Source organism: Cinclus cinclus, chromosome 29 (assembly GCF_963662255.1).
Source record: "Cinclus cinclus chromosome 29, bCinCin1.1, whole genome shotgun sequence".
Lineage (NCBI taxonomy): Eukaryota > Metazoa > Chordata > Aves > Passeriformes > Cinclidae > Cinclus > Cinclus cinclus.
Window position 1 is genome coordinate 312,920 of NC_085074.1, and position 27,046 is coordinate 339,965.

The window sequence follows — 27,046 nt, forward strand, 5'->3', positions numbered from 1 at the left end:
TAGGGGGGCAGAAAGGACTGGGGCATCCCATCAAATAAGCCCCTGTGCAAAGACACGGTGAGCAACAAGCACTATGCAAATGTTCGGTGGGGTGGGGTGTGTTCCAAGGCCCTGTTTGCCCAGAGCGCATGGTCCACCCATAGGGATGTGCATCTGAACAGTGCCGGGGAGTATCTGTATGTCCATCTGTAGCAGGGCTGGGGGTGCCAGTGCCCGGGCAGCCCGCAGCAAATGGCTGCTGGAGTCCGGGTGTCTGTCAGATCTGGCTGTGTGTGGGTGCCGGATCTCTGTCTCTCCAGAGTGTCTGTCTGTTGTTGTCAGGGTATGTCAGTCCTGCATGTTGCTCTGTCCAGGGCACATGGCTCCTGCCCAAGCTCCCGCTGAGCCTTTGATGTAGCAGGTGGATACGGTGGTGCTCCGAGCCGGACCCGCGGCACCTCCTGCACTGGCAACACCAGGCGCCGGTTGCATCAGGCGTCAAGTGGCACCAACAGCATAGGGCACCATGAGGGCCGTGCCCTGGCTCAGACCAGCCCCGCCGGGACGTAGCGCCTGGGGCAGCCATAGGACCAGTTGCAACAGGGCCGGAACCGTGCAGGACCGGATTCCGTCCCGACGGGCCCGATGTCGCACAATGGCGACACCGGTCTGCGCAAGATGGCGGCGGGGGGGCGGGGCTGCCCGCGGGCTGTGTACTGCGCACGCGCTCTCTACGCCGTCGCCGGGCGCATGCGTACGTTGCCGCGCGCCTCGAGCTGCCGAGCCTCGCGGGAGGCACCATGCGGCCACAACGGGGGAGTAGGCCGGGACACATCAGTGCCCGCCCGCAATGTTGCACCATGCGTGGCAGAGTAGACGGTCTGACCGGCGCTTTAGCTCTCGTGAGTGCCCGGCTGGCGGCGGGGCGCTCCGAGCTGCCCCGGGGGTTGAGCCCAAGCTCCGCGTTACGTAACGTCCTCCCCCTGCCTGACTGCAGTGGTTCTGGTTGGCCCCCCCCCGTGCGCGTACTGCGCTCGCCATTGGCTGGGCGCAGCAGCGGGGCGGGGCAAGGAGGCTATAAGTAGAGGCAGTGAGGAAGGGGCCGCATCAGTTCATCGCTGCCGTCTTGGTGTTGTGTTGCTCCGGTGCTTTCCCCTTCCGCCTGTCGCCGCCCATCGCGCCGCCATGAACGGGCAACTGAACGGCTTCCACGAGGTGTTCATCGAGGAGGGCACCTTCCTCTTCACCTCTGAATCCGTGGGCGAGGGGCACCCAGGTGCGGGCCGAGCGGGGCTGGGCGGGGCGGCGATCGCGCAGGCGCGGCCGGGCGGCGGGGGGGGGGGGCATGAGGAGAAGGATTGTGAGGATGAAGATGAAGGAAATGAGAATGAGGATGGAGAGAATGAGGGTGGGCTGGGGGCGTTGGGGCGGTGACGCGGGCGGGCGCGCGCGCAGTGTGAGGCGGGCGCGCGCTCGCCGCATTGCGGACCCGGCGCGCACGTGCTCCCCGCGTGGGGCGGGCGGAGGGGTTGCCGCGGGAAGGTGCTGCCGTGACTCAGCCGTGACTAAGCAGCTCCCGGTGCCCCCGTACCGCACGTGACCCCCGCCGTCGGCTCCTTCCCCGCGTGGATGCCGAGGGTAAGACAGGCCTGGTCACCCCCACGCACCCTTCCCCCTCCCCGTCGGAATGGTGTCGCTCTCAGCAGGCCTCACGCTACCCCACAGTGCTGCCAATGTCGCCCAGCCGGTGATTAAGTCTCCTGGGTCTCCCCAGATGTGCCCTCCCGCCGCAGCTGGGCGGGGTTACACTTCTCCCGGAGGGTGGTTGGAGCTCTCCAGCTTGGTACCAGCGGGTGCCGGTCTCTCCCAGTCTTTGTCCTCGCCGGTTTAGGGCACATGACCGTTAATCTGCAGAGGGGTCTGTAAATGCCTAGCATCCGCTGCCTGGGCACACCCAGGAACCCCGAACTCTCTCACTCTGGCACCCCCTCTCAGGGCACACTCAGCCCCTCCCGAGTTCCCATCAGCTCCAGATCCAACTCATGCCCTACAGCATGCCACAGCTCTACTCCTTCTGGCTCTAGCACCCTCAGCCCGATGGCACAACCTGTGGCTGCTCTGCGCTCCCCCCAAGCTGCAGGAGGATGTGAAGTCCATTTCCTCACTATTTCCCACCGTAAAGCATCTGGGGGATCCTCCTCCCCACACCCCGTTTGGGCGCTGCCTTACCTCACCCTGATCCTGCCCAGAAGGTCACTGCCAAGGACACCTGCAGTTTGGAGATGCGGGTGGCCCTCGGGACACTCTGGACACCCCCCACCCACACAAAACGCTCTAGAAGCAGGAGGAAGCTGGTTGTCTGGTGGGGTATGGCTGGAGCAGCTTTGGCTGGAGGCAGAGCTGCTGGAAGCTGGCATGCTGCAGATTTGGGAAGCTGGGATACAGGTCTGATCCCTTCAGTGGTACCACAGGGCTCAGCTTTAGTTGGAGCTGGAGCTTAACTGGGACATGCCTGGAATTCCAGACTGGGGACAAGGCAAGGGCTGTGTGTACCCTGGGGGGCTCATGGATTATGGGGCTCTGATCCCTGTGCTCAAGGCTCTGGAAGGAATTGCTGTGCCATGTTGGTCTGTCCCACGCCACCATGACACCTTCTGCTCTCCGTGTCCCCAGATAAAATCTGTGACCAGATCAGTGATGCTGTCCTGGATGCCCACCTCAAGCAGGACCCTGATGCCAAGGTGGCCTGTGGTGAGTAAGAACACCAGGGTACAGCAGGTGGGTGACCTGGAGCTGACACCATGCTGACATCACTCTTGTCCTTGCAGAGACAGTCGCCAAAACTGGGATGATCCTGCTGGCAGGGGAGATCACCTCCCGGGCCAACGTGGACTACCAGAAGGTGGTCCGGGACACGATCCGGCACATTGGCTACGATGACTCCTCCAAAGGTGTGTCCTGGGCTGCCACTGCTTCGGTGACAGCACAGGGGTGACACTGGGCTCACTGGAGTCTCCTTTGTTACCCCAGGTTTTGACTACAAGACTTGCAATGTGCTGGTGGCCCTGGAGCAGCAGTCCCCAGACATTGCCCAGGGCGTGCACCTGGACCGTAGCGAGGAGGACATTGGTGCTGGTGACCAGGTGAGACCTGGGGCCGTGGGGTTGTGGGGTTGCTGGCTGTGGTGTGCCACAGGATTGGGTGTGACCCCCTTGTCCCTATGCCACAGGGGCTCATGTTCGGCTATGCCACAGATGAGACAGAGGAGTGCATGCCCCTCACCATCGTCCTGGCGCACAAGCTCAATGCCAAGCTGGCTGAGCTGCGCCGCAGCGGAGCCCTGCCCTGGCTGCGCCCTGACTCCAAGACACAGGTGAGGTGCTGGTGTGTCCACAAAGCCCTCAGGAGTCCCTGGTCCTCCTGTCTGGTCTCTGACTGGTGTCCCCTGGCAGGTGACAGTGCAGTATATGCAGGACCGCGGGGCGGTGATCCCCATCCGGGTGCACACCATCGTGATCTCGGTGCAGCATGACGAGGACGTGTGTCTGGATGAGATGCGCGATGCACTCAAGGAGAAAGTTATCAAGGCCGTGGTGCCCCCCAAGTACCTGGACGATGACACCATCTACCATCTGCAGCCCAGTGGCCGCTTTGTCATCGGCGGGCCCCAGGTGCAGCCGAGGGCACTGTGGGGGCAGCATGGTGGTGGCAACAGTGACACACTGTGGTGGTGGTGGTGACGGTGGGGATGGCATGATGATGGCACGGTGATGGCAGCAGTGATGATGCAGTGCTGAGGGTATAGAGACAGTAGTGATGGTGGCACTGAATGAAGGTGCCACAGTGGTGGTAGTTGCAATGGTTTGATGGTGGTGAAAATGCCACAGAGGTTGTAGAGATGACATGGTTTTGGTGGCAATGATAACACAACAGTGGTCACAGCATGGTGTGGTGGTGGCAGTGACAGCATGGTGATGGTTCGGCAGTGACGACACTGATGAAATGCAGGCAGGGTTGTGATGCTGCTGTCCCCAACAGGGTGACGCAGGGCTGACAGGCCGCAAGATCATCGTGGACACCTACGGGGGCTGGGGTGCGCACGGGGGCGGCGCCTTCTCGGGCAAGGACTACACCAAGGTGGATCGTTCGGCTGCCTATGCCGCACGCTGGGTGGCCAAGTCCCTGGTGAAGGCCGGGCTGTGCCGCAGGGTGCTGGTTCAGGTGCGTGCTGCTCTAGGTTGAGGCTGGTCCAGGTGGGTGCAGGGGCCCCCTTCCCCAGGCTCTTGGAGGTCTGGCCTCACCTGCAACCCTGCCTCCCTCCTGCAGGTCTCATACGCCATCGGGGTCTCTCATCCCTTGTCCATCTCCATCTTCCACTATGGCACCTCCCAGAAGAGTGAGCGGGAGCTGCTGGAGATCGTCAAGAAGAACTTCGACCTGCGGCCCGGGGTCATCGTCAGGTAACAGGCATGGGGGTCTGTGCTGGGGGGTGGGGGCAGGCGGGGGTCCCTCCCAGAGCAGCCTGGGGACCACCTGGCGCCTGGACCCGGCGCGGAGCCGCTTGGCCGAACGGAGAAGGTGCGCTTGGGGTGCGGATGGGGTAAGTATCCAGCGGAGCCGAGCGCTTGGAGCTTCCCCAGTGTCAGAAGCATGCAGGGTGTTTCGGGGGAGCAGCTGAGGAAGCTCCAACCGCCCCGCGGGGTGGGGAGGAGGTGGAGGTGCCGCTGTGGAACCCCCGGCCAGGCAGGGAAGGGGCGAAGGCAAAACCCCAGGGCCGCCTCACTGAGTCGGGAATTGTGTATTCCAGGGATCTGGATCTGAAGAAGCCCCTCTATCAGAGGACTGCAGCCTATGGCCACTTTGGTAGGGACAGTTTCCCTTGGGAAGTGCCCAAAAAGCTAAAATACTGAGAAAAAAAAGCATTGTTAGGGCTTTTACCCCCACTCCCGCGGACGTAGGATACAGAGAAGCCCGTGGGCTCTGGGGGAAAGAGCTCCCGGGTCTCCCCCCCTTCCCCCCCTCCCCCCCCCCCGCCCCAGGCTCCGCAGCCCTGCCATTGTCTCTCACCGTCGTTTTGGTTGTGTGGGGACCATGTGCCTCTCCTGGAGCCCCCCCACCCGTGTCCCCCCAGATCCGTCTGGATAGTTTTTAACAAAACTGTTCCTTCCGAACTATGAGATGGAGGAAAAGGCCCAAGTGCCCCCTCCCCCTTCCCTGTGCCCCGAGTCCCACTGTGGCAAGGGCCACCCTGTTTTGGGTCCCAGCAGTCCTGCCGTGGGGGGGTACCCCATTTTATCATTCTCCATTCCCCCTTGACCCCAAATACCACTACATGGGGGGGGGGGGCCCTCCCCCCTCAGTTTGGCTCCCTGTGTGTCCCCCACAACAGTCCCCATTCCACTGGGAGGATACTCATTTTGGATCCCCCAGTCCCACAGGTGGGGAAGACACTTCCCATTCCGCCTCCCCACACCCCTGGGACCTTGCTGGTGCTGGGTTTGGTTCTTAACCCTCATTTTAAACCTCTTTTTGTTCCAAAAAAATGCACACTTTTGGGGGACATGCTAAAACCAACACCTAACCACCCCCCCCCCACCCGAGGGTTCAGTACCAGAGGAAATTTTTTTTTATTTTTTGGGGTTTTAATCCAAAAGTTGAAGCAACTCCCTAACTGCACAACCCCTCCACCCCCCAACTTTGTCCAGATTTTGGGGGGAAAGGGGGGGCATTTGGCGCTTGATACTTGAAGGTTTGATGTATTTATTGTGCGCCGAGGCGGGGGCGTGAGTACAGAGAAGTCCCCGCACTCAGCCGGCAGCTCCTGATCCCTGAAAGCCCCCCTTCTCCTCCCCCTGCCCTCCCCCCACCTCCCACCAATTTGGGGTGAAACCTGGGGGGATTGGGTTTGTTGGAGCGCCGGGGGTGCCCCGGGCGTGGCGCTGGTGGTCGGTGTGGTACAGAGAAGCCGGCTTGTTTACTGCCCGCCCAGACTCCGGCCCCCAGAGTGCCTTGGGGGGGAGCAGCGGGGGCTTTCTCCTGCCTTTGAGGATTTTTTTTTTTCCCTTGGTTTTACTAGTTTCGGGAGGTTTCATCCAAATGTTTTGATCCACTGAATCCAAAAACAACAAAATCTCAATAAAAGCAATGGATTAGATGGAGCCACTGCAAGTGTGTGAGGGAAACAGTTGAAGGGGGCAGGTGGAGGATTTTGGAAACTGAGGCAGTGGGAGATAGAGAAATTTGGATACAAGGGAAAGTGGGATGGGTGGCTGGGGGAGTACATAGGGGGAAAGTGTGTTGGGGGGAACAGGTACTGGGGAAACTGAGGCACAGGGTCCTGGGATTCGGGGAAATAGGAGTAGGGAAAGTGGAGTATAAGGCAGGAATGAGAACTGGGGCAAAGGGTGTGGGGGAAGTTGGGGTTTGGGGAAATAGTGAGGAATGGGTAAACAGATACAGGAAATTGGGGTATGGAGGAAATGAGTTTGGGGGAAAGTGGGGTGTCAGAGGAAATAGGCGCAGGGGTACTGGGATACAGGGGAGACTGGGATGGATGAGCCAGGATGGGAATGTGGCTGGGGAGCTGGAACACAGCAGGAGCTGAGGGAGGGAGGAAATGGATATAGTGGGTGGGGAATGCACAGGGCATGGGGAGCTGGTTATGGGGAGAATCTAGGTCACGGGGGAAACGGGTAAAGGAAGATTTCTGGCTTAAAAAACGGCATTTATTTGGGGTGTTCAGAGCTCGGGGCCCCTCTGGGCCCCCCCGTCAGTCTGGGACCGATCCTCCTCCTCCCCACGCCAGCTGGCGAAGGCCACCTCCTGTGCCAGGCGCTCCGGGGACGGGCGGCCCAGCGCCAGGTTCCGCAGCGCAATCAGCGTCATCAGGGCACTGTGGGGACAGCGGTGGCAACGCGGGGCCAGCGGGGGTCAAGGGGACAGGGGGCTTTGGGACTGACCTGCGTCGGAAGAGGAAGAACTTCCTGCGGAGGAAGCGCCGGAGGCGCTGGGCCAGGCTGGATTCCTTCTCGCGCCGTTGCTCCTGCTGTTCCCGCCGCAGGAACAGCGACACCACCGGGTCCAGCGGGACCCCCGCGGGTGGGGGTTCCCCCAAGAGGGGACGCAGCTCAGGGGGCAGCGGGGACTGTTCTGGGGGGTGGAGGTGATGGGGGTTTTGGAATGCTTGTGATCCTCCCAGTTCAGTGCCAGGGATTCTGGGGGTCCCCACAATCCCCTGTCTGGTAATGGGAACTAGGAATGTTGCCATGATCTCCCCACCCGAGTGACAGGGAGTGGGTGTCCCTGTTTATCCTCTCATCCTAGTGTTCACCAGAGAATGTGATTAATTTCGGGGCTCTGCTGTCCCCCCCATCCCAGTGACAGCGACTTCCGTGATCCCCTCAGCCTACTGGTCACCAGGGGCTGAGGTGATGGAGCTTTAGAGGGCCCCTAGTGCTACCCAGGGGGTGAGGTGATAGGGATTTTGGGGTCCCAGGAAGCAAGGTGTCAATGATTTTGAGATTCCCAGGTGTGATGTGTCAGGAGTTCTGGGGTCCCCAGGGATGAGGTGCTTGGTATTTGGGGCCCCCCGCCCTCACCGGTGCCGTTGCGCACGCGCTCCCTCAGCTCCCGCAGCCGTGTCAGGTTCCGCTCCAGCTCCAGTGCCGTAGTGTTCATGTACAGGTACATGTAGCAGGAGGGCTCCGGGGACACCGTGTGCACCTTGTGGTACTGCCCTGCTGGCAGCTGGGGGAGCAGAGGTATCAGCATCCCCAGGCACCCCCAAGCCCCCCGGGGTCTCCCTGATTCTCACCTGCATCCTCTCACCCTCCTGTAGTGAGTAGTTCTGCTGCTGCTCCACCAGCTCCACCACCACCTTCCCCCGCAGCACCTGCAGGCTTGTGTTCCCCAGATCTTCACTCACAAAGTTCTCCAGGTGCAGGCCTGGAACACAGCTGGCCCTGTACCCCCACCACGAACCCCTGGGACCCCCTGTGCCCTCTGCCACATCCCTCCAAGCCCCGAGATACCCCCCATGTCCTCTATTCCACCCTCCCACTGACTCCAGGGACCCCCTGTACCCAAAAACCCCCCTCAACCTCTGGATTCCCCCATGCCCTCTAACCCTGGGACCCTTTGTTCTCTGTACCCATCACTGACCCTTCTCCATGCCCTGAAACCCCTGTACCAAACCCCCGGAACTCCCCAATCCCCAGGACCCCCCAGGCCACACCAGGGAAATCTGCGATGAACACAGTGTCCATGTGTCCGTCCAGCTGTGCCTCCAACTCCTGCAGCCGCTGGCGCCATGGAGAGAGATCCACTAGCAGCGGGAGCAGCCATGGTGTGGGGGTCCACGGGGACCATGGGGCACGCACCAGATCCACTCGGGGGTCCACAAGTCTGAGGAGACAAGGTGTCAAGACCCTGCAGCACCCCCAAATCCTGTGCATGCCCCCAGACCACTGCTGGAAGTGATGGTGCTCATAGCATGAGGGATCGTAAGAGCACACAACAGGTCCACCTATAGGTCCAGCAGCCTGTAGGGAAAAGGCACCAGCACCCCACATGTCTCTGTGTCCTCCCTAACCTCAGCTGAAAGCATCAGCTCCAGCAGCAGCAGCAGCACCCACAGCTCCCAGTCCAGACCCACCCGCAGGTCCCCCACAGCTCCTATCCCCCCACGGCCCCTGTCCCCCATGCCACCTCTGCTGGAAGCGCTCGTTGATGGACACCCAGATGTCGAAGTAGATCTGGGGCTGGGTGATGTTGTAGCGCGGCAGCAGCTGGCTCAGGCATGCTGAGTACTGCTTGAGCATGTCTGCATGGTCCCGCCAGCGCCGGCTCTGTGTGAACGCCTGCGGAGAGCCAGGGTCAGCCAGGGGACAGGCATGGGGAAACTGAGGCACAGGGGAATGAGGGATGGGGGAAATGAGGGATGTGGGCCACAATGAGCAATGGGGTAAAAACGTGGAATATGGAAAAATGCATGGGGTTGTTCCATGAGGGGGAGGTGATGGGGAAACATGAGGAGAAATGGAGGCATAGGGGGAAAATGAGGGATGAAGGAAACTGAGGCCATATTTGGGGGTGATTAGGGGGGGTCACCAGGGGGAAACAGGCATGGCAAGAAAAGGAGGGATTGGGGAAACTGAGGCCTGGGGGGGTGTTGGCTCAAACCACTGAGTTTATCTAAACTGAACAGCCCCCCCATCCCTCTGTACTCCTGGGCCCAGCACACCCTAGTCTCAAGTCCTCACAGAGCTCACTCACCCCTGGTTTCAGGTAGCCCACCTCCCCTGTGAGCCCATCCCTGTAGGTGATTTTGACATGCTGGTGGAAGCGGGAGTGGACCATCATGTCCCAGGAGTAGCCATAGAGCCCATTGGTCCAGTTGTTGTAGCCCTGGCGAGACATGGCAGCGGTCACAGAGTCCCCATGGGACAAGGAGGGGACAGGGACCCCCATACCTACCACCAGCCCCCATTTACTACCCTAAATGCCCACTCCCCAAATTGCCCCATACATGCCCCCAAATGCCCTCCTCATCCCCCAGTCCCTTCCCTGTGTCTCCTAAACTTCTTCTCAGATCACCCCCTTTTCTCTCCAGTCCCTTGCCCCCATGCCCACCTGGGTGATGAAGTGGGAGTAGGGCAGGAAGAGCTGCTCCAGCACGTAGAGGATGGTGAAGGCTGCGGCCAGGTGCTGGTGGGGCTGAAGGCCCCCTTGTGCCCCCCGGCCCCCGTAGTGGCAGTCAGGGCTGGGCTGGGGGGGCTTTGTGCTGGGGAGCCACCCCTGCAGCCAGGGGGGGCAGCGGGCCAGGAGCCCCCGTGGCCACTCAGGCCGGCAGAAGAGCCCATTGGTGGCCAGCATGGTGTAGGAGAACATGCCTGGGAAGAGGACACTTAGGGACCCCCACTGCACCCGGGGGTGGGGGGGTGCCCTGCACAGGGCCAGGATGTTTTAGAGTGTCTGGGCACAGCTGTTCAGGACGGGGGGGGGGGGCGGGGGGGGGTAGGGTAGCTTGCCCTGGTTGGGGGTGTTTCAGGGTACCCAGGGGTCCCATGTCTAGGCAGGGTCCCATGTCCGCCCTCACCGATGCTGAAGAGCTGGGAGTTCATGCAGTGGAAGTAGGTAACAAAGATGAGGGCAAGGGGCCGCGTGGCATCGAAGAAGAGCAGGAAGCCGGCAGAGAGGTCGAGCACCAGTCCCCCTCCATGCACCACCAGCCGGCTGGTCAGCTCGTCAGACAGCACCAGCCTGGCCATGGAGCCTTCCTCAGCATCAGCCTCACCCCACCACTGGCCTCAGCCTTACCCTGCCCCCTCCACATTGCTCATCCTCAACCCAAACCTATCCCCCTGTACACTTCCCCACCCCATCCCCATCCTAACCTCAGTGCCCATCAGTCCCCCTCCCTTCCCCATCCCCATCAACCTCCTTAACCTCATCCTCCAACCCCATATCCCATCCCATCCCATCCCATCCCATCCCATCCCATCCCATCCCATCCTCTTCCCTATCACCCCCCTCAACCCTCCTCACTCTGCCCCATTCCTATCACCACATCTCCATCACCCCCTCCTCATCCCCACCTTGGACCCCTCAATTCCACTGCACCATCATCATATCCCTTCACCCTCCTCATCCTCACCATTCATACCCTCATCCCATCCCCACCCCATCCCCCTCCTCACCCTCCCACACCCTCTCCCCTTCCCCTCCCCTGACCTGAAGGGTGCAAAGAGCCAGTGCCGGGAGAGGGTTCCCATGGAGAACCCCCCAACCCAGTCGGCATCCAGCTTCTTCAGCCCCGCGATGAAGTACACGATGAACACCTGGGGGGATCAGGGTCAGAGGGTCCTGGGGGTCTTGGGGTATTCTGGGGGTCCTGAGGCAGGGACACCCACCTGGGCACGTAGCAGGGCATAGTTCCATAGCGGCACGTGGGCATTCTGCTTCTGGGGACGGAAGAGCCCGTCCACAGACCTGCAAGGACATGGGGGACCCCCGGGCATGGGAGGGGACAAGGCCACTGTCACCCATTGCCAGAGCCATGAGGACATGTATCACTGCCCTACAGGGACACACGGGGGACAGAGTGCCAGGGGTGATACCAGGATCTGTCCTACCAGGTGTGTACAGTGCCAGAGGGATGTCCCCTGGGGACACAGCACCATGGAGGCCCCAGCACCTGTGCCACCTCAGGGGGGACCCAAGCCACAAGGGACCCCAAAACCTCTGCCACGCCATTGGAACCTCAGCCCCATGTCCCCAACCTGCTGCCCCTCCTGCCTTGCAGAACCCCAGAGCCTGGGATTCCCAGTGCCCCCCATGTCCCCCTGTGTCACCACAGCTCTGTGCTTTGGGGTCCCTGCAGCCCGCCAGGTGCCCACCCGTAGCGGTCAGCACCCAGCAGTGCCAGCTGGAAGCCCAGCAGCCCATAGAGGTAGGAGTGGTTGTTCCAGGAGGTTTTGTCCAGCAGCAGCAGGTACCAGTATGGGCATAGGAACGCCACACAGCTCAGCCGGTAGCAGCACCCCAGCATGATGCCCAATGCTCCTGTAGACACAGGACCCCCAGTGTATCACCTGTCCCCTCCTGGCGCCTGTCCACAGCCCCCCTCAGCTCCCTTTCCAGTGCCCGTGCCCATTCCCACCCCAGTGCCAGACCCCACCATGATTCCTGCCCACATCCCACCCTTGTTTCTGCCCCAGTGCCATCCCCTGCCTGTCCCATTCCTCCCCAGCCCCATCCCAGTTGTACCCAGGAACATGAAGGTGTAGAGAAGGTACATCCAGTCCAGGGGCAGGGGCTGCAAGAAGGGCAGCAGTGGGAAGCGACACACCTCCAGCCCATCCAGGTACCGCTGGTCCAGGTGCCCCAGGCCCCGCTCCTGCGGCACATCCAGGGCCATCAGCAGCCCTGGGGGATGTGAAGGGGAGGTCAGTGACCCCACCGGGCCAGAGGAGACCCAGGTATCCATCAGTCAGTGGCCGTGCTGCCCCCATCTGGCCTCAGGGGGCCCTGGGTGTCCAGGCGGGCACTGACCCTTTCAGCCACCCAGGCCATTGCCTAACTTTTGCTCTGGTGCTGACGTGTCACGGCTGGACATTGCCGGCCCCCTTTAGATGGAGGGGGACCCCCAGATCTCAGCCCCTCTCCCCAAGTCCTGAGCCCCCCCGAAGTCCCTGTGCCCCCCAAACCCTCGGATTCACTGAGCCCCTGCAGGCCCAGCCTCCCTGTCCCCACGGAGCCCTCCCGGAGCTCCCCCATCCGTCCCACAACCCCTCCAGCTACGCTGGAGCTACCCGGTCCCCGCAGCCACTCGGGACCCCCAGCATCCCTGCACCTGGTACCCCGTTTCCCCTCCTGAGGCCCCTCTGGCCCCCGAGCCCACGATCTCCCTGTCCCCCCGAGTCCCCCGTATCCTTCCATCCCGGGGCTCCTCGTGCCCCCTCGAGCCCCCCCACAGAGCTCTCCCAGCTTTCCGGTCTTCCCCAGTCCCTGCTCGCTCTATTCCCCCGGTGTCCCCCCGTGCATGGTCTCCCTGTCCCGGTGCCCCGAGCCCTGCGGTCCCCGAGCGCCTCAGAGTTCCTTGGTCCGGTCTCCCTGTCTTGTCGAAGTACCTCCGTCTCTCCCGGTCTCTCCCAGCCCCGGTCCCCCCAGAACCCTCCCGGTGTCCCGTCCCCGCTAACCGAAGGCTGCGCGGAAAGCTCCGAGCGCAGCGGGGTCCTCTGGTCGGTGCAGCAGACGGACGAAGCGGTGCCATCGCGTCAGGTCCCGTAGCTCAAACCCCAGCAGCCGCCGTACCAGTCCGGGGCCGGTACCGGACGACTTGGGGGACCCGGTGGGGCTCGGCGGAGGCCCCGCCGCCTCCCCCCGTTCCGGCCGCCTCCGCCGCGCCGGGCCTGCCAGGGGTCACAGGTCAGGTGTCACGGGGTTCCCTGGGGTTCCCGGGGGTCCGCGCCCCGCCACGCTCCGTACCCGCCGCCGCCGCCGCCATCGCGCTGACCCCGCCCCACCACCGCTGCTGCCGCGCGTGACGGCGGAGGCAGCCAATCAAGGACGAGGGGTGGGGCTTGGTAAGGTGTGGCCATATAGCCCCGCCCCTTCCTCATCAGACGCCGAGCCTCGGCCTGTGACCCCCAGCCTATGACCCCTTCCAGGCCCCCCCGGCTGCCTCATACCCGCCCCGATCCCCCCGAACCCGGCACGCCCGGCTCTGTAGGACCCCCGACCCCGCCCTGACTCAGGCCCCGCCGCGCCCCCGGCCCGCCCCCGCCCAGCCGCGTCGCAGCTCCCGGAAGCCCCGGGAAGACGGGGCGGGTCCGGGGCCGCCTGGGGAGCGGAGTCGAGCGGGGCAGGACGGACCGTGATGGGACCGGGAGACGGGGGGACACAGGGGGTGGGTGCGGGGGTCCCTGTGGGGGCCCGGGATGTATCAGGGCTCCGGGGGTGTGCGTGGGGAAGCAGCCGGGGTGTTCCTGGGTATCTGTGGATTGCCAATCGGGTTTCCATAGGGGGTGAGGAGTGCCCCGGGCTGCTTAGGGGGTCCCTTCCGGGGCTCCAACCCACGTGTGAGGGTCTGCGGTGCCCACAGAGTGCCCATGGTGCCATGGGGTGGCCATAGGGTGATTACAGGGTTCTTCTGTTGTATGCGGGGTGTGTACGGGGGGGCTGGGTGCCAAGGGGGTGCCTGAGGGATGCGGGGGGGGGTGTCCGGGGAACCCAAAAGGTGCCTGGGAAAGCGCCTGTGGGGTGGTTGGGGTGGACGTGTTGCACCTGTGGGGTGTTTTGATGTTCATATGGGATGCCCAGGGTGCATACGAGGTGCCAGGTGGGTTCACAGAGGGTGTCTGCAGTGCCTGTAAGGTGCTTAGAGGGTCTTTTTGGGGTTTCTGGGGTTTATGTTGGGGCCCTGGGGTACGTGTGGGCTGTCAAGGGGTGCACATAGGGTGCTGGGGGATCCACACTGTGCCTGCAAAGTGCTTGGGGACATGCATGCTTGGGGGGCACATGGGGTGCTCAGAGGGTGCCTGTGGGGTGCTGGAGGTAATGGGGTGTTTGGGATGCTTGTAAGGGCTCAAGGAAGTGCCCAGGATGCCCATGGGGTGCTCAGCAGATGCTTGGGGTGCCTGTGGGGGACTCAAGGCACTTATGTGACACTTTAGAGTGTATATGGGGTATCCAGGGAGCATATGGGGTGTCTGAGATACATATTGGATGTCGTGGAGGTGCCTGTAGGGTGTTTGGAGAGGTGTCCAGGGTGCACATAGGGTTCTTGGGGTGGACCTGGGGTACCTTGTGAGTGCTGTAGGGACACATTTGGGTTACCTGTAGGGTGTGTATGGGGAGTGCATAGGGGGCGTATGTGGGGCTCCCATGGGATGCTGGGGTGCTCATGGGTGGGCTTGGCGGGTACCTTTGGGGTGCCTGGGATGTTTGTAGGGTGCCCAGGGTACATTAAGGGTGCAGGGGGTGCCCCAGGACATACCTGGGGTGTCTATAGGGTGCTGTGTGGTGTGGGGGTGTCCAGAATACATGTGGGATGCTGGAGGTGCCCCCTGACTTCTGCCCTGTGCTACAGGTGGGGGTCCCGCGGGGGGTCCCGGCAGATGTCGCGACAGAAGCCACAACAGGCGAGGGGCGTGTGCGGGTGCTGCAGTGGGAGGTGCAGGGGGTCACCAGCATCATGACCCAGAACATGGAGCGGATCCTGGCGCGGGGTGAGAACCTGGAGCAGCTGCACAGCAAGAGCCAGGACCTGGAGGCCACGGTGAGGGGGGGGGGGGGGATGGGCACAGGGTCCCCAGGGTGGGCAGGAGGTCACCAGATGGAGCAGAGGGTACCCACATTGGACATGGAGTCACCAAGGTGGGCATGGGGTCACCAGGGTGGGCACAAGGTTCCAAGGGTGGACACAAAGCTCCCTGAGGTCCCTAAGGTGGCATGGTGTCTCTGAGGTGGTCCCAAAGCCCCAAGGTGGTGCAGGGCTCCTGAGGTGGCACTGAGTCCCCAGGGTGGGGGCTGGAAGTCCAGGTCAAAGAACACAAGATCCCCAGGGGAGAGCAGGGTCCCTAAGGGGACTGCAGTGAGGTGGCATGTGACCCTTGGGTGGCAGGGGGTGTCCCTAAGATGTCCACGGGCATCCCCAAGGTTGCAGTTGGTGTCCCCAGAGGCCGCAGAGGGTCCCCTGAGTGGCAGTAGAGGGTCCCCAGGGTGGCAGGGCGGTCCTCAGGATCTTAGCTGATGTCCCTGCAGTAGCAGCTGGGGTCTCCAGGTGACAGAGGTGTTCCCAGGAGATAAGGACTGTCCCTTGCATGGGATTTGGGTTCTCTAGGGTGGCATGGGTGTCTCTGAGGTGGCAGTGTAGTCCCAAATGTACAGCTGCTGAGTGTCCTGAGTGGTAGTGGGCAGTCCCCAGGGTGTCAGGGATGTCCCTGAGTGTCACTTGGGATCCCCACTATGTCAGGAATGTTCCTGGCATCACAGCAGGGGGCCCTGGGATGGCTGTGGGGTCTCCCTGTGGGCTGGCAATGTGTTGTCCCCATGGTGTGAGGGCTGTCCCTGGGGGGCAGTTGGGGTCCCTAGGGTGTCAGGGATGTCCCCATATCTCTGAGCGCTGTCCCTGCAGTCAGAACACTTCCGCACGACGTCCCAGAAGATGGCCCGGCGCTACTGGTGGAAGAATGTGAAGCTGCTCATCATCCTCGGCCTAGTGGGCGTCATTGTCCTTGTCCTCATCATCCTCCTGGCCACTGGCACCATCCCCACGTAGAGCCACTGTCCCCACAGAGACACAGCCACCCTCAGGCCCAAATACAGATGGGGGAAGAAACAGCGGGACTTGTGTGTGTGTATGGTGGGGGGACACATGGTGGAGGACACAGATGGACATGGCGAGATGGGTATGGGTACATAGCATGGGGGGGACATAGGCATAGGGACACAGGAATATGCATGGGGACATGGGAGGACATGGTGGGGGACAGGCCCCAGGGACACTCATGTGGGGGACACAGGTGTGAAAGGATGCATGGGGGGGTGGGTGCTGTGCCAGGGCACCAAGTGCCGTGCCAGGCACCGAGGGACAAAGGACACTGTGCTAGCTAGCACTGCCACCCTCGGAAGGGGGGGAGGGGGAGGAAGGGGGAAGGGCAGGGACATGGGGGTGTACCCAGAGACCCGGACATGGGGGTCCTTGTGTGGCCCCATATCTGCAGGGACTTGGGGACTCTGATATGTCTGTGAATGTGGCTGTGGGGCCACTTTTCTTGGGGACGGGGCAGTCCCAAGGCACACGTCTGGGGCTCTTGGGGACATGGGGAACCTGGGGCGCTGTAGGGACAAGAGCTATCTGGGGACATGGGGGCCAGTCTGGGGACATGGGGATATGAGGGGCTGTAAGAACAGGGGGTCTCTGGGCACATGGGGGGGCTGTAAGGACGGGCTCTCTGAACATATGGGGGCCGTAGGGACAGGGGGCTCTCTGGGCACATGGGGACCCGGGGGACCCGGCAGCTGGGGAGGGTTGAGTGGGGGGTCCTGGGGAGCCCAGTCTCGGGGGCTGCAGGCCGGTGTGTCCCGGGACTGGACACTCGAGGGTAGGAGGCGGGGCGGTCCCGGTCCCTCCCGTCGGGGGCGGCCCTGGGGCCCGAGGCGGGACGGGTACAGGAACGAGCGCACCGGTACCGACACCGACCCTCGGTACCGGGACCATGGTGAGTCCCGGGCCGGGCTGCCACCGCTTTCGCTTTCCCCGGGGGCAGACCGGGATCGGAGACACGGGACCCGCCGGGCTCGGGATCCTCCGGTGCCGATGCCAGTCCCCGTCCGCTCTCCGGGCTCTCCCTGCCACAGGGACGCGGCCCCCCGGGGGTGGTGGGAGGTGGCCCGCGCGGGACTTCCCATGTCCTGGCCCTGCGTGTCGCGGTGTCCCCATGTATGCTCCGGCCCTCACCCTCAGGTGGCCCTGTGCCCACATCCCCACGGTTTCCTGTCCCCGTAGTCCCCGTGTGCCCCATTCGCTGTGCCAATGTCCCCGGGGTGCCCTTGTCCCCGTGGTCAGGCTTTGTCCTCAGGGTGGCAGTTTCCTCACGGTCCTCCGTGTCTCAATCATCCCCATGTTCCCTGGTCTCCACAGGACCCATCCCCGTGGTTCTTGTGTCCCTACGTTCTCCCAGTCCCCCTTCCTCATGTTGTCCATTGTCCTCGGCCTCACTGCCTGTCCCCGTGGTATCTCCGTGTCCCCATGGTCCCTATATCCCCATGTCCCTTTGTCCCCACCGTCTTCCTTCGCCACAGCACCGATATCCTCAGTGTTCCCACAGCATTCCCCCATGTCCCCCCATGTCCCCAGGCGGGGCTGGCGCGGTGCCAGCGTGAGGCTGAGGAGGTGGCAGAGCTGATGTGACAGAACGTGGCACGGGCGCTGGAGCGGGAGGGGCACCTGGAGCAGTTGCAGAGCCGTGCCCAGGACCTATGACAAGCGGTGGGACCCGGGCACAGGCTGGGACACACGGTGGTGGGGGAGTGGCACTAGATGGGACACCTGGAACAGCTGCAGAGGCGTGTCAGGGCCTGGAGACACACATGGCCCCGGGCTGGGGTGTGCTATAGGAACTCCTGGACATGGCCAGGACCTGCAACACAGGGTTGGACAGCAGGGACGGACGTACCGCGGGGAGGGGGAATAGGGCTCTATGGGGACATGTAAATCTGGGGACACAGAACCCAGGGGACACTGCAGAGGCATAAAGCCCCAGGGAGAACCTGTTTTAGGAACATACAGCTTGGGGGGACAGCATAGGGACATGTAGCCCTATAAGATACATACGGAGCCCTGGGGGATAGTATAGGGACATCAGTCTTAGGACTTGCTCTAGGGCCATAGAGCCCTGTGGGGGGAACATACAGAGCCCCAGGAGGGAGAGACTACTAGGACATAGAGCCCTGGGGTGACCTATAGTCCTGGGGGACACTGTGGGGATGTAGTCTGGGGAGGAGAGATTCCGGGGCCATAAAAGGGCTGGAGAGTGTCTGTCTGTTCCTATAGGACCCCCCCAACCCCTCTGTAGCCCTTGGGGGGAACTGTCCCCTATCCTCCTCCACATGCCCACAGAGTGAAGCCTTCACCCGCACTACACAGACAGTGACACGGTGCCAGTGCAGGTGACATCGGAGGTGGCACCTGGTGGCCTTCAGCCTCAGCCTCCTCTTCCTCATCATCCTGGGTCTGGCACGGTTATCCCCTGGGACTGTCACCAGCACTGTCCCCACCCTGCAGGGGGGGCACCAAGCACCCCCCCAGTACTGCAGGGACCCCATGACAGAGCAATGGGGGGGACAGAGCCTGAGGGGCTCCATGACAAATAAACACTAGTACTTGCTTGGGGAGATCCTACAATAACGATAGTGAACCAGTGGGATGAGCTTCAAGGAGACTCTACAATAAATAAACCCCAAGATCTGCTTTGAAGAGACCCTACAATAAAAACCCAGCAAGAGCTCTTTGGGGAGACCCTACAAGCAGAAACCAGGAGGATGAACTTCAAGGAAACCCTATAATAAATAAATGTTTTGGGTTGACCTTACAGTAAGTAAGGCTCCAGAATCTGATTTGGAGATACCTCACAATAATAAACCACCAGGATGAACTCTTGAGAAGACTCTACAATAAATAAACACTAGAATATGTTTAGGACCTCTCAACAACCAAGCCTGCCAGATCTACTTCAGGAAGATCCTATGATAAATAAACACCAGGATCTGTTTTGGGGAGACCCTACAATAAATAAATAAATAAATACCAAAAGCTCTTTGGGAAGACCCTACTAAAACAGAGCAGTGGTATCAGCTTGGGGGAGATCCTACAATCCCAAACCAATGGGATGATTTCCCACTGAAGAAATTCCCTTCCGTCCTGGGAAGATCTTACAATAACAAACATGCCAGAACCTCCAGGAAGACCCTACAATTACTAAACATCAGAATCTACTTCAGGGAGACCCTATTGTTGTTTACAATAACAAATGACCAGGATGATCTTTGTGAAGGCCCTATAATAGCAAACATGTTGGATCTCCTCTGGGGAAACCCTATGAGAAATAAACACCCTAACTTTTGTTTGGAGACACCCTACAAAAATAACAAGCAGGACCTGCTCCAGGGAGAACATTCTGGACTCTCTCTGGGGAGACCCTACAATAAATAAACACCAGAATCTGCTTGGGGTAGATCCTACAATAACAACCCTTCTGTGCTTTGCTACTGGGAGACCCTACAAAAACAGAGCAGTGGGGTGATCTTCAGGGGGACTGTACAATAGTAAAAGGCCCTGATTCACAGACCCCCACAATAAACAACCCATGCTGGAGAGACCCTACAACACTACACTCATAGCACCCACCCTGGGGACACCCTGGACACACCTGGTCTTGACCAGAGACCAAGACCAGGTCTTGGAGACCAAGGTGGGAGATGCAGAGGGGACCCTGGGGACACAATGGTGCCTGAGGAGGGGATGGGGGTTCCAGGTAGGGGAATGAAGGCCCCCAGAGACATGGTGATACCTGGGAGAGACTGGGGTTACTTGGCACCCAACATCACTGCACAGGGACACCCTGGCATGGGCTCCTGAATGTGGTAATGTGACACTCGGGGACCCAGGAGCCACGTCACTTCCCCCCCCCCGCCCCGTGCCTCAGTTTCTTCTAGCAGTGAAAGACACCAGAGCCTCGCAGCACCTTTATTGACACCGGGGAGATGGCATCAGACCCTGGGGTGACACCAGTCCCATGGGGGTGGCAGTGTCCGGGGGTGTGTGGCAGCATCACCCAGTGCCCCGGCGCTTGCTGAGCTCGTCCTGCACGCGCTGGCACAGGGCCCTGCGCAGGGGAGGCTCCAGCGGGCTCTGGGCACACACCTGGCGTGTCACCTCCTCAGCGCTGTCCCCCTGCGGCACTCGTGTCACCTGCGGGGCCTGCCGGTGCCCCACAGCACCCCCCATGACACCCCCAGTGCCCCATGGCACTCACCTGAGCACCCACTGCCCTACAGAGCCCCTATCTACAGCCCCCCACAGAGCCCCAGCTCTATGGTACCCACTGGGCCCCAAAGCAATGCCCCCTGTCCCATGGGACCCCTGCCAACAGCACCCCATGGCAGCTGAGATCTGTGGCACCCCTATGCCATGGCAGGATCCCCTATCCCATTGGCCTCCCCCCTCTGATGGGGGCCCACCACACCCCCACACCCAGGACAGTGCTGTCTTCTCCTCAGAACCCCCACACCCTGCACCCCAGCCCCTCAGAACCCCCACACCCTGCACACCCCAGCCCCTCAGAACCCCCACACCCTGCTCCCCGAGCCCCTCAGAATCCACACTCCCCGCACGCCCGTTCGCCCACCCCCGTGCCCAGCCCCGGGGTCCCGGTGTCGCACCTGGTGCACGATGACGGCCGTGACCTGCCCGTCGTCCCCCTCGTACTCGAGGCAGAAGAGCCGCGGCCCGCGGGAGGGGTCTTGGGGGGCCCCGCGGCTGTCGGGGGGGGGGCCCGCGCTGGCGTCGCCCCTGGGCCCCCCTGTAGCACCTGCATCCTCAGGGGGGGCTGCCAGGCCAGCACCCCCGGGTGCCCCCATCCCCGAGTGCCCCCATCCCCACTCCCCGTGTCCCCTCCTAGCCCCCCCGGGTGTCCCCCAACCCCGCATGCCCCGGCAGTCCCAGCTCACCCTGGGGTGTTGCCCCTTCCCCCCATGTCCTGGGTGCCCCCCGTGTTCCCCCACCCTCGGATGCCCCCGGTCCCTTCCCCCCCAACTCCTGCGGTCCACCCCCACCCCGGATGCGCCGCCTCGGTCTCTCAGGAGCCTCCGCATCCCCCGCTCCTGGTACTCCCCTCCCCCTTCCACTTCTCGGGGTCGCCCCTCCCCGCCCTTCGGTGCCGCTCACCGCCGCCCCGGTGAGGCCGGTACACCTGCTGATCGGGCCGCCGGGGCCGCGCCGGGGCGGGAGTCAGCCGCGTCCGCGCTCGGCCCCGCGCCTGCCGCACCGCGCGGTCGTACGCGTCCCTGGGCACCGGCGGGGCATCGGGGTTACGGGGTGGAACCGAGGAGCACCGGGGCCAAACCGGCCCGGGAACGAGGGTCCCCGGGGGGCCCGCACTGCAGCCGGTACCTAGCGAGCTGGTTGCGGCGGATGTGTCGCACGAAGCCGTGGCTCATATCCAGCCGTCCCCCCGGGCGGCAGCGCCAGCCCGGGGCCACCGCTGTGGCCGCCGCTTCCATCGCGGTACTGGGGGAGGGGATCGGTACCGGGACGCGGCGCCTTTAAGAGCCCCACGGGCCCGGCGCCCACCGAAAGGGCGCGCATGCGCAGAGTGACAGATGCGTCGACTAGTCCCTGCGCATGCGCATGTACGCTGTGCCCACGCCGCCGCCATGTCGAGCCGAGTGCGGCGGGATCGCGACTCCCGGGACGCCCGCGGGGCCTCCACCTCCTCCTCCGCCGCCGCCTCCTCCACCCGCGTCTCCTCCCGCAGCCGCCGCGACGCCGATGCCGAGCGGCCGCGAGGCCGACGGGACGCGGAGCGGGAGCGCGCGCGGCCGGAGGCGGCGGAGGCGCTGCCGGTGGATCTGGCTCGCGTTAAGCGGGAACCGGGCACCAGCGTCTGGGGGGGCTCCGGCACCGCCGCCCTCGTCGCGCCCGTGCGTGTGAAGCGGGAGAGGGAGCCGGACGGAGATTCTGATCCTGAGCCCGAGCCCGCCGGTGCGGCCCCGGAGGAACCGGGATGGGACCGAAGGGCTGAGGGGACACAGGGAACCGGGGGGGAGTGAGAGAGGGACGGGACACTGGGATGGGTAGCGAGGAACTGGAGGGGGAAGTACCGGGGTGGGTGTGGAAAGACCCAGGTGTGCGTTTGGAGACGCAGCAGAGTGCGGAGGGTCGCGCTGGGGGATCTGGGCGTGTGAGAGGACACTGGGGTGTCTGGGGGCACTGGGACGGGTGGAGGGTGGTCACAGGAATGTTCTGGAAGACACCGGGGGAGGGAGGACAGCACTGTGGGTGTCCAGGGCAACGTGGAGGGGAGGGATGGGGAATGGGGTGTCCTGGGAGTCCTGAGCTCAGCTCTGGGCAGGATTTGGAGCCACCAGGGGGAACTGGGGCTTAGCTCCAGGCAGGTGTACCAGAGGGGGGAGTGGAAGTGGTGTTGCTGTCGTGCTTTTGAGGTCCTTGTACGCCACGTGTTAACACCCTTCTGTCCCCCAGTGCGCTATGGGCGCTTTGATCCCGAGGACCAGCGCAGCCGGCACTGCCCCTACCTGGACACCATCAACAAGTGGGTGATGGGGGTGTTCTGGGGCCCCTCTGTCACTGGGGGTCCCCCCCACAGCCCTGTGACACCCCCCTCCCCCAGGAGTGTCCTGGACTTTGACTTCGAGAAGCTGTGCTCCATCTCCCTCTCCCACATCAATGTCTATGCCTGCCTTGTCTGTGGGAAGTACTTCCAGGGTGAGACCCCCCAACCTGGGGCTGCTGGGGGCACATGGGTGCTGCTGGGGGGCACACAGGACAGCCAGGGTTGATGTGCTGCCCTGGGGGACACACATAAGGAATGGAATGCTGCTGGAGGGGCATGGGGGACACCCCAGTGCTGCTGTGAGGGGACACTTGGGGTTAGGGGTAGTGATGAGTGGGACACCCAGGGACTGGGGTAGGGCACAAGGGGTCTGGGATGTTGTTGGCATACCCCGGGGCTGTAGGGATGCCCAGGAACAGGGATTGTGCCTGGGAAGGTGACACGGACCAGCCAGGGACAGGGTGCTGGCAAGGGGTACAAAGAGGATGCCTGGGGAGGGACACCATGGGGACACCCAAGGACAGGGTGGTTGCTGGGGGAGCTTATGGACTCTCCAGTGGGTACAACCCCCCTGTATGTGCATGGGGGATCATTTCTGTGCCCCCTCACTTTTCCTATGGCTGCTCTGTGCCCGTACCTGGTGCCCTTTGTCTCCCTAACCCTGTCCCTGCAGGCCGTGGGCTGAAGTCACACGCATACATCCATAGCGTGCAGCTGAGCCACCATGTGTTCCTCAACCTGCACACGCTCAAGTTCTACTGCCTGCCTGACAACTATGAGATCATTGACTCCTCGCTTGAGGACATCACGGTGTGCGCTGCTTTTGGGGGCACCTTGGCTCTGGGGGCACATGTGGGGGCGTTGGCTTTGCATCTCCCCCAGCTCTGAGGAGGTTCAGGTTTGGGGTATCCTGACTCTGAGGAGTCAGGCTGGGGTCCCCCAGCTCTGAGTATCTCTCGTTCAGGTGTGGGATCCTCCAGCTCTGAGGGGTTCAGGTCAGAGTCCCCTTGTTTCTGAGGGGTTCAGGTTGGGGTCCCCCTGCTTCTGGGGGGTTTGGGGTGGGGTCCCCCAGCTCTGATGTCTCTCTTTCCCCACAGTATGTGCTCAAGCCCACCTTTACGGCCCAGCACATTGCCCACCTGGACAAACAGGCCAAGCTGTCCCGGGCTTACGATGGCACCACGTACCTGCCTGGAATCGTGGGGCTCAACAACATCAAGGCCAATGACTATGCCAACGCTGTGCTCCAGGTAACACCAGGGCTGAAGGCTTCCTTTTGGGGTGAAACCCCCTTAAAATAATCACTCTGGATGTGATGAGGAGGAATTGCCCCTTTTCTCCCATGGGCTATACACCTGTGAGGGTGTTCAGGCTTCATTCTGGGGTGAAACCCTCCCAAAATCCTGCTCTGGGGATCTCAGGGATGAGTTGCACCTCTTTTCCCACAGTATACACACCTGGGGGGATGCTGCCTTCATTTTGGGTTGAATTACTTCTGTAATCCTCCTAAAATCCCACTTTGGGAGTCCTGAGGGTGTATCCCACCTTCTCTTCCACAGGCATTACTCCTGGGGGTGCAGGTTACCTTTTAGGGTGAAAGCCCCCCATAAGTCTCCCCAGACCCCCTCTGTGGGGCTGACAGGGATCAACCCCACTTCTGGATTCTTTCCAATTCAATCTGTTGTGAGATTTTTTTTCAGGCTTCACACCCGTGGCAGTGCAGGGTTTACATAGCTGCCCCAAACCCTCCCAGATCACCCCTTGGGGGGTCCCGGGTCTGAATCCACCCTGCTCTGTCCCCAGGCCTTGTCTAATGTGCCTCCCCTGCGGAATTACTTCCTGGAGGAGGAGAACTACCGGTGCATCCAGCGCCCACCTGGGGACATCATGTTCCTGCTGGTGCAGCGGTTTGGGGAGCTCATGAGGAAGCTCTGGAACCCCCGGAATTTCAAGGCACATGTGTCACCCCATGAGATGCTCCAGGCCGTGGTGCTCTGCAGCAAGAAGAACTTCCAGATCACCAAGCAGGGTGGGGTTTGGGGGGACAGGGCTGGGGCTGGGTTTGAGGGGAAGAGCTGTACCTGGAAGGGTCTGGATTTGGGGATGCAGGACTAGATTTGGTAGGCAGTGCTGGGTTTGAGGGGAAGAGCTGGATATTGGGGCCTTTGGATTTGGGGGGGTGGTGCTGGAGTCAGGGCTCTGGATGTGGAGGGCAGAGCTAGATCTGGGGGATGGAGTTGGTTTTGACACACAGCACTGAGTATGGGGGCTCTGGATTTGAGGGTGCAGGGCTGGGTTTGGGAGGCAGCACTGGGTCTGGGGGCTCTGGATTTGAGGGTGCAGGGCTGGGTTTGGGGGCTCTGTGTTTGGGGGGGCAGAGCAGGATCTTGGCTCAGCTCTAGCTCTGCCCTTCCAGGGGATGGGGTGGAGTTCCTGTCCTGGTTCCTGAATGCGCTGCACGCAGCACTGGGCGGCACCAAGAGGAAGAAGAAGAGTGAGTGGGGGGAGGTTCTGGGGGGGCCCTCAGGGGCCGGTGTCTCCCTGCTTAGCCCGTGCTCTCCCCCCAGCCATTGTTACTGACGTGTTCCAGGGCTCCATGCGCATCTTCACCAAGAAGTTACCACACCCTGATCTGGTGGGACTCGGGGGGAATGGGGGGTGTTGGTGTCCAGTGAGGAGTATCAGGGTGTCATGGTGGGGAGTGATGGGTGTTGGGGTGCCAGTGTCCAACAGGATCCGGGTTGGGGGGTAGTTGGGGAACTGTGGGAGTTGGGGTACAGTCAGAATGGCAGGGTCAAAAAAAGAGGTGTCATGGTCCAGTGGGAAAGTGTTGGAGTCGGGTGTGGTGTGGTGGGGTTGGGTAGTGCTGGCAGTTTAGGAGTGCTGGGGGGTGTTTGGTGCAATGGAGGTGGTGGAAGAGGCGGTCGAGTGTCATGGAGCACCTAGGCCAGGGGATTAGAAGTGTCCAGGGTCTGATGGGGGTGGGGGGGGTTGGGTCAAATGAGGGATGGGGGGTGTTGGGGTATGGTGAGGGGTGTCTTTGGGTACAACAAAAGGATATTAGGATCCAGTGGAAATGATAAGGTCAAATGAGTGGTGGCAGGGTTCAGTGGGGTCTGCTGTGTCCAGTGGGGCTGATGGGTCCACTGTGGATGTCCCGTGGGCACCTGATGGCAGCCGGCGGAGGAGAAGGCGCAGCTGCTGCAGAACAGCGAGTACCAAGAGCGTGTGGTGGAGTCCACGTTCCTGTACCTGACCCTGGACCTGCCCACGGCGCCGCTCTATAAGGACGAGAAGGAGCAGCTCATTATCCCCCAGGTTCCCCTGTTCAGCATCCTGGCCAAGTTCAACGGCAGCACCGAGAAGGAGTACAAGACCTACAAGGAGAACTTCCTGAAGCGTTTTCAGCTGACACGCCTGCCCCCCTACCTCATCTTCTGCATCAAGCGCTTCACCAAGAACAACTTCTTTGTGGAGAAGAATCCCACTATTGTCAACTTCCCCATCACGTGAGCCATGGGGAGGGGTCTTGGAAGGCAGGGAGCTTGTGGAGAGTATTAAAAGCGTCTAAGAGGAGATTGGGGGCATCTAGAGGGGGTTGTAAACATCTGAAAAGCCCTGGAAACATCTACAAGGGCATTGGAAGCACCTGGGCTGGGGGATACGTATCTAGGGTGGTGTGTGGGCATCTGGGGGGGCTTTGAGTGGTTTTTAGGCATCAAAAAGGGGTTTGAAGGTACTTGGGGGTGTTTCTGTGCACCTGGGGGTGTCGGGGAGTTTGTAACACCTGGGAGAGGGATGTAGATATCCAAGGAGATGTTGTGAGCATCTGGGGGGGATTGCAGCAGTCCAGGAGGGATTTGGAAGCGCCTTGGAGATGTCTGTGGGTGCAGTGGGGGTCCCCTGTGGGTGTTGCCCCCCCCCCCTGAGGATGCCGGGGGTCCCCAGGAATGTGGACCTGCGGGAATACCTATCGGAGGAGGTACAGGCTGCGCATGCCCACACCACCTATGACCTCATCGCCAACATCGTGCACGATGGGAAGCCCTCGGAGGGCTCCTACCGTATCCACGTCCTGCACCATGTGAGTGTGCAAGCCTCGTGGGGCTTGGGGGGCCATGGGGACCCTCCTAAGTCACCCCATCCCCTGCTGTGTCCTGTCAGGGCACAGGGAAGTGGTACGAGCTGCAGGACCTGCAGGTGACTGACATCCTGCCCCAGATGATCACCCTGTCTGAAGCTTACATCCAGGTAAGGGGGGGCAGGGTGGTGAAGGTACCCCCAGAATGTTCCCTGATACTCACAGAATGTCTTCAGTGCCCCCACAACCCCCTTCTGCTCTCCAGATCTGGAAGCGACGTGAGGAGGATGAGACCAACCAACAAGGTGCCTGAGACCCTTGGGGAAACCCGGAAACCCCTTGGGGACACCGCCAGCTCCCCCCCTCCCCGTATCCCCAGCCCCCTAGGGGTACCCTGAGACCCCTTTGGGAGCACCCCAAGCTCCCTCGTGAACATCTAGAGACTTGCAGGGACAGCTATGGCCCACTTGGGGACACCTCTATCCTCTGGGGGTCACTCAGAGGTCCCCAGGGAACACCCAGACACCCCTGGGAGCACCCAGAACCGGCCTGGGGACACCCCCAGTCCCCAGGGTCCACTTGGAGGTGTGTCCCCCAGTAAATGCCACCCACTGTTTTTGTAACTCAT

At 61.9% G+C, this 27,046-nt stretch overlaps 5 protein-coding genes across 5 annotated transcripts; 3 read left to right on the forward strand and 2 right to left on the reverse strand.

Moving 5' to 3' along the window:
- Window positions 1-1,035: 1,035 nt before the first annotated feature.
- On the forward strand, window positions 1,036-6,137 carry MAT2A (methionine adenosyltransferase 2A). The gene is made up of 9 exons (XM_062510501.1): window positions 1,036-1,255; window positions 2,653-2,730; window positions 2,808-2,930; window positions 3,010-3,122; window positions 3,209-3,352; window positions 3,432-3,650; window positions 4,018-4,200; window positions 4,306-4,439; window positions 4,787-6,137. Exons 1-9 carry the CDS (start codon window positions 1,165-1,167, stop codon window positions 4,887-4,889), a joined length of 1,188 nt encoding a protein of 395 aa, XP_062366485.1. The 5' UTR covers window positions 1,036-1,164; the 3' UTR covers window positions 4,890-6,137.
- Window positions 4,814-13,325, reverse strand: GGCX (gamma-glutamyl carboxylase). The gene is made up of 15 exons (XM_062510486.1): window positions 12,967-13,325; window positions 12,678-12,890; window positions 11,746-11,904; window positions 11,376-11,541; window positions 10,890-10,968; window positions 10,711-10,817; window positions 10,076-10,239; window positions 9,610-9,869; window positions 9,253-9,384; window positions 8,686-8,837; window positions 8,213-8,382; window positions 7,793-7,923; window positions 7,578-7,725; window positions 6,939-7,128; window positions 4,814-6,871 (listed from the first exon to the last, which is right to left on the reverse strand). The coding sequence occupies exons 1-15, from the start codon at window positions 12,983-12,985 to the stop codon at window positions 6,718-6,720; spliced, it is 2,244 nt and encodes a 747-aa protein (XP_062366470.1). The 5' UTR covers window positions 12,986-13,325; the 3' UTR covers window positions 4,814-6,717.
- A 409-nt stretch (window positions 13,326-13,734) lies between these two features.
- On the forward strand, window positions 13,735-15,823 carry VAMP8 (vesicle associated membrane protein 8). The gene is made up of 2 exons (XM_062510537.1): window positions 13,735-14,758; window positions 15,617-15,823. Exons 1-2 carry the CDS (start codon window positions 14,531-14,533, stop codon window positions 15,758-15,760), a joined length of 372 nt encoding a protein of 123 aa, XP_062366521.1. The 5' UTR covers window positions 13,735-14,530; the 3' UTR covers window positions 15,761-15,823.
- A 3,892-nt stretch (window positions 15,824-19,715) lies between these two features.
- C29H2orf68 (chromosome 29 C2orf68 homolog) lies at window positions 19,716-21,354 on the reverse strand. The gene is made up of 4 exons (XM_062510533.1): window positions 21,155-21,354; window positions 20,930-21,048; window positions 20,425-20,564; window positions 19,716-19,936 (listed from the first exon to the last, which is right to left on the reverse strand). Exons 1-4 carry the CDS (start codon window positions 21,262-21,264, stop codon window positions 19,814-19,816), a joined length of 492 nt encoding a protein of 163 aa, XP_062366517.1. The 5' UTR covers window positions 21,265-21,354; the 3' UTR covers window positions 19,716-19,813.
- A 28-nt stretch (window positions 21,355-21,382) lies between these two features.
- On the forward strand, window positions 21,383-27,046 carry USP39 (ubiquitin specific peptidase 39). The gene is made up of 12 exons (XM_062510492.1): window positions 21,383-21,745; window positions 22,247-22,316; window positions 22,395-22,489; window positions 23,011-23,147; window positions 23,435-23,587; window positions 24,141-24,366; window positions 24,754-24,831; window positions 24,905-24,972; window positions 25,515-25,846; window positions 26,286-26,421; window positions 26,502-26,588; window positions 26,684-27,046. The coding sequence occupies exons 1-12, from the start codon at window positions 21,418-21,420 to the stop codon at window positions 26,729-26,731; spliced, it is 1,758 nt and encodes a 585-aa protein (XP_062366476.1). The 5' UTR covers window positions 21,383-21,417; the 3' UTR covers window positions 26,732-27,046.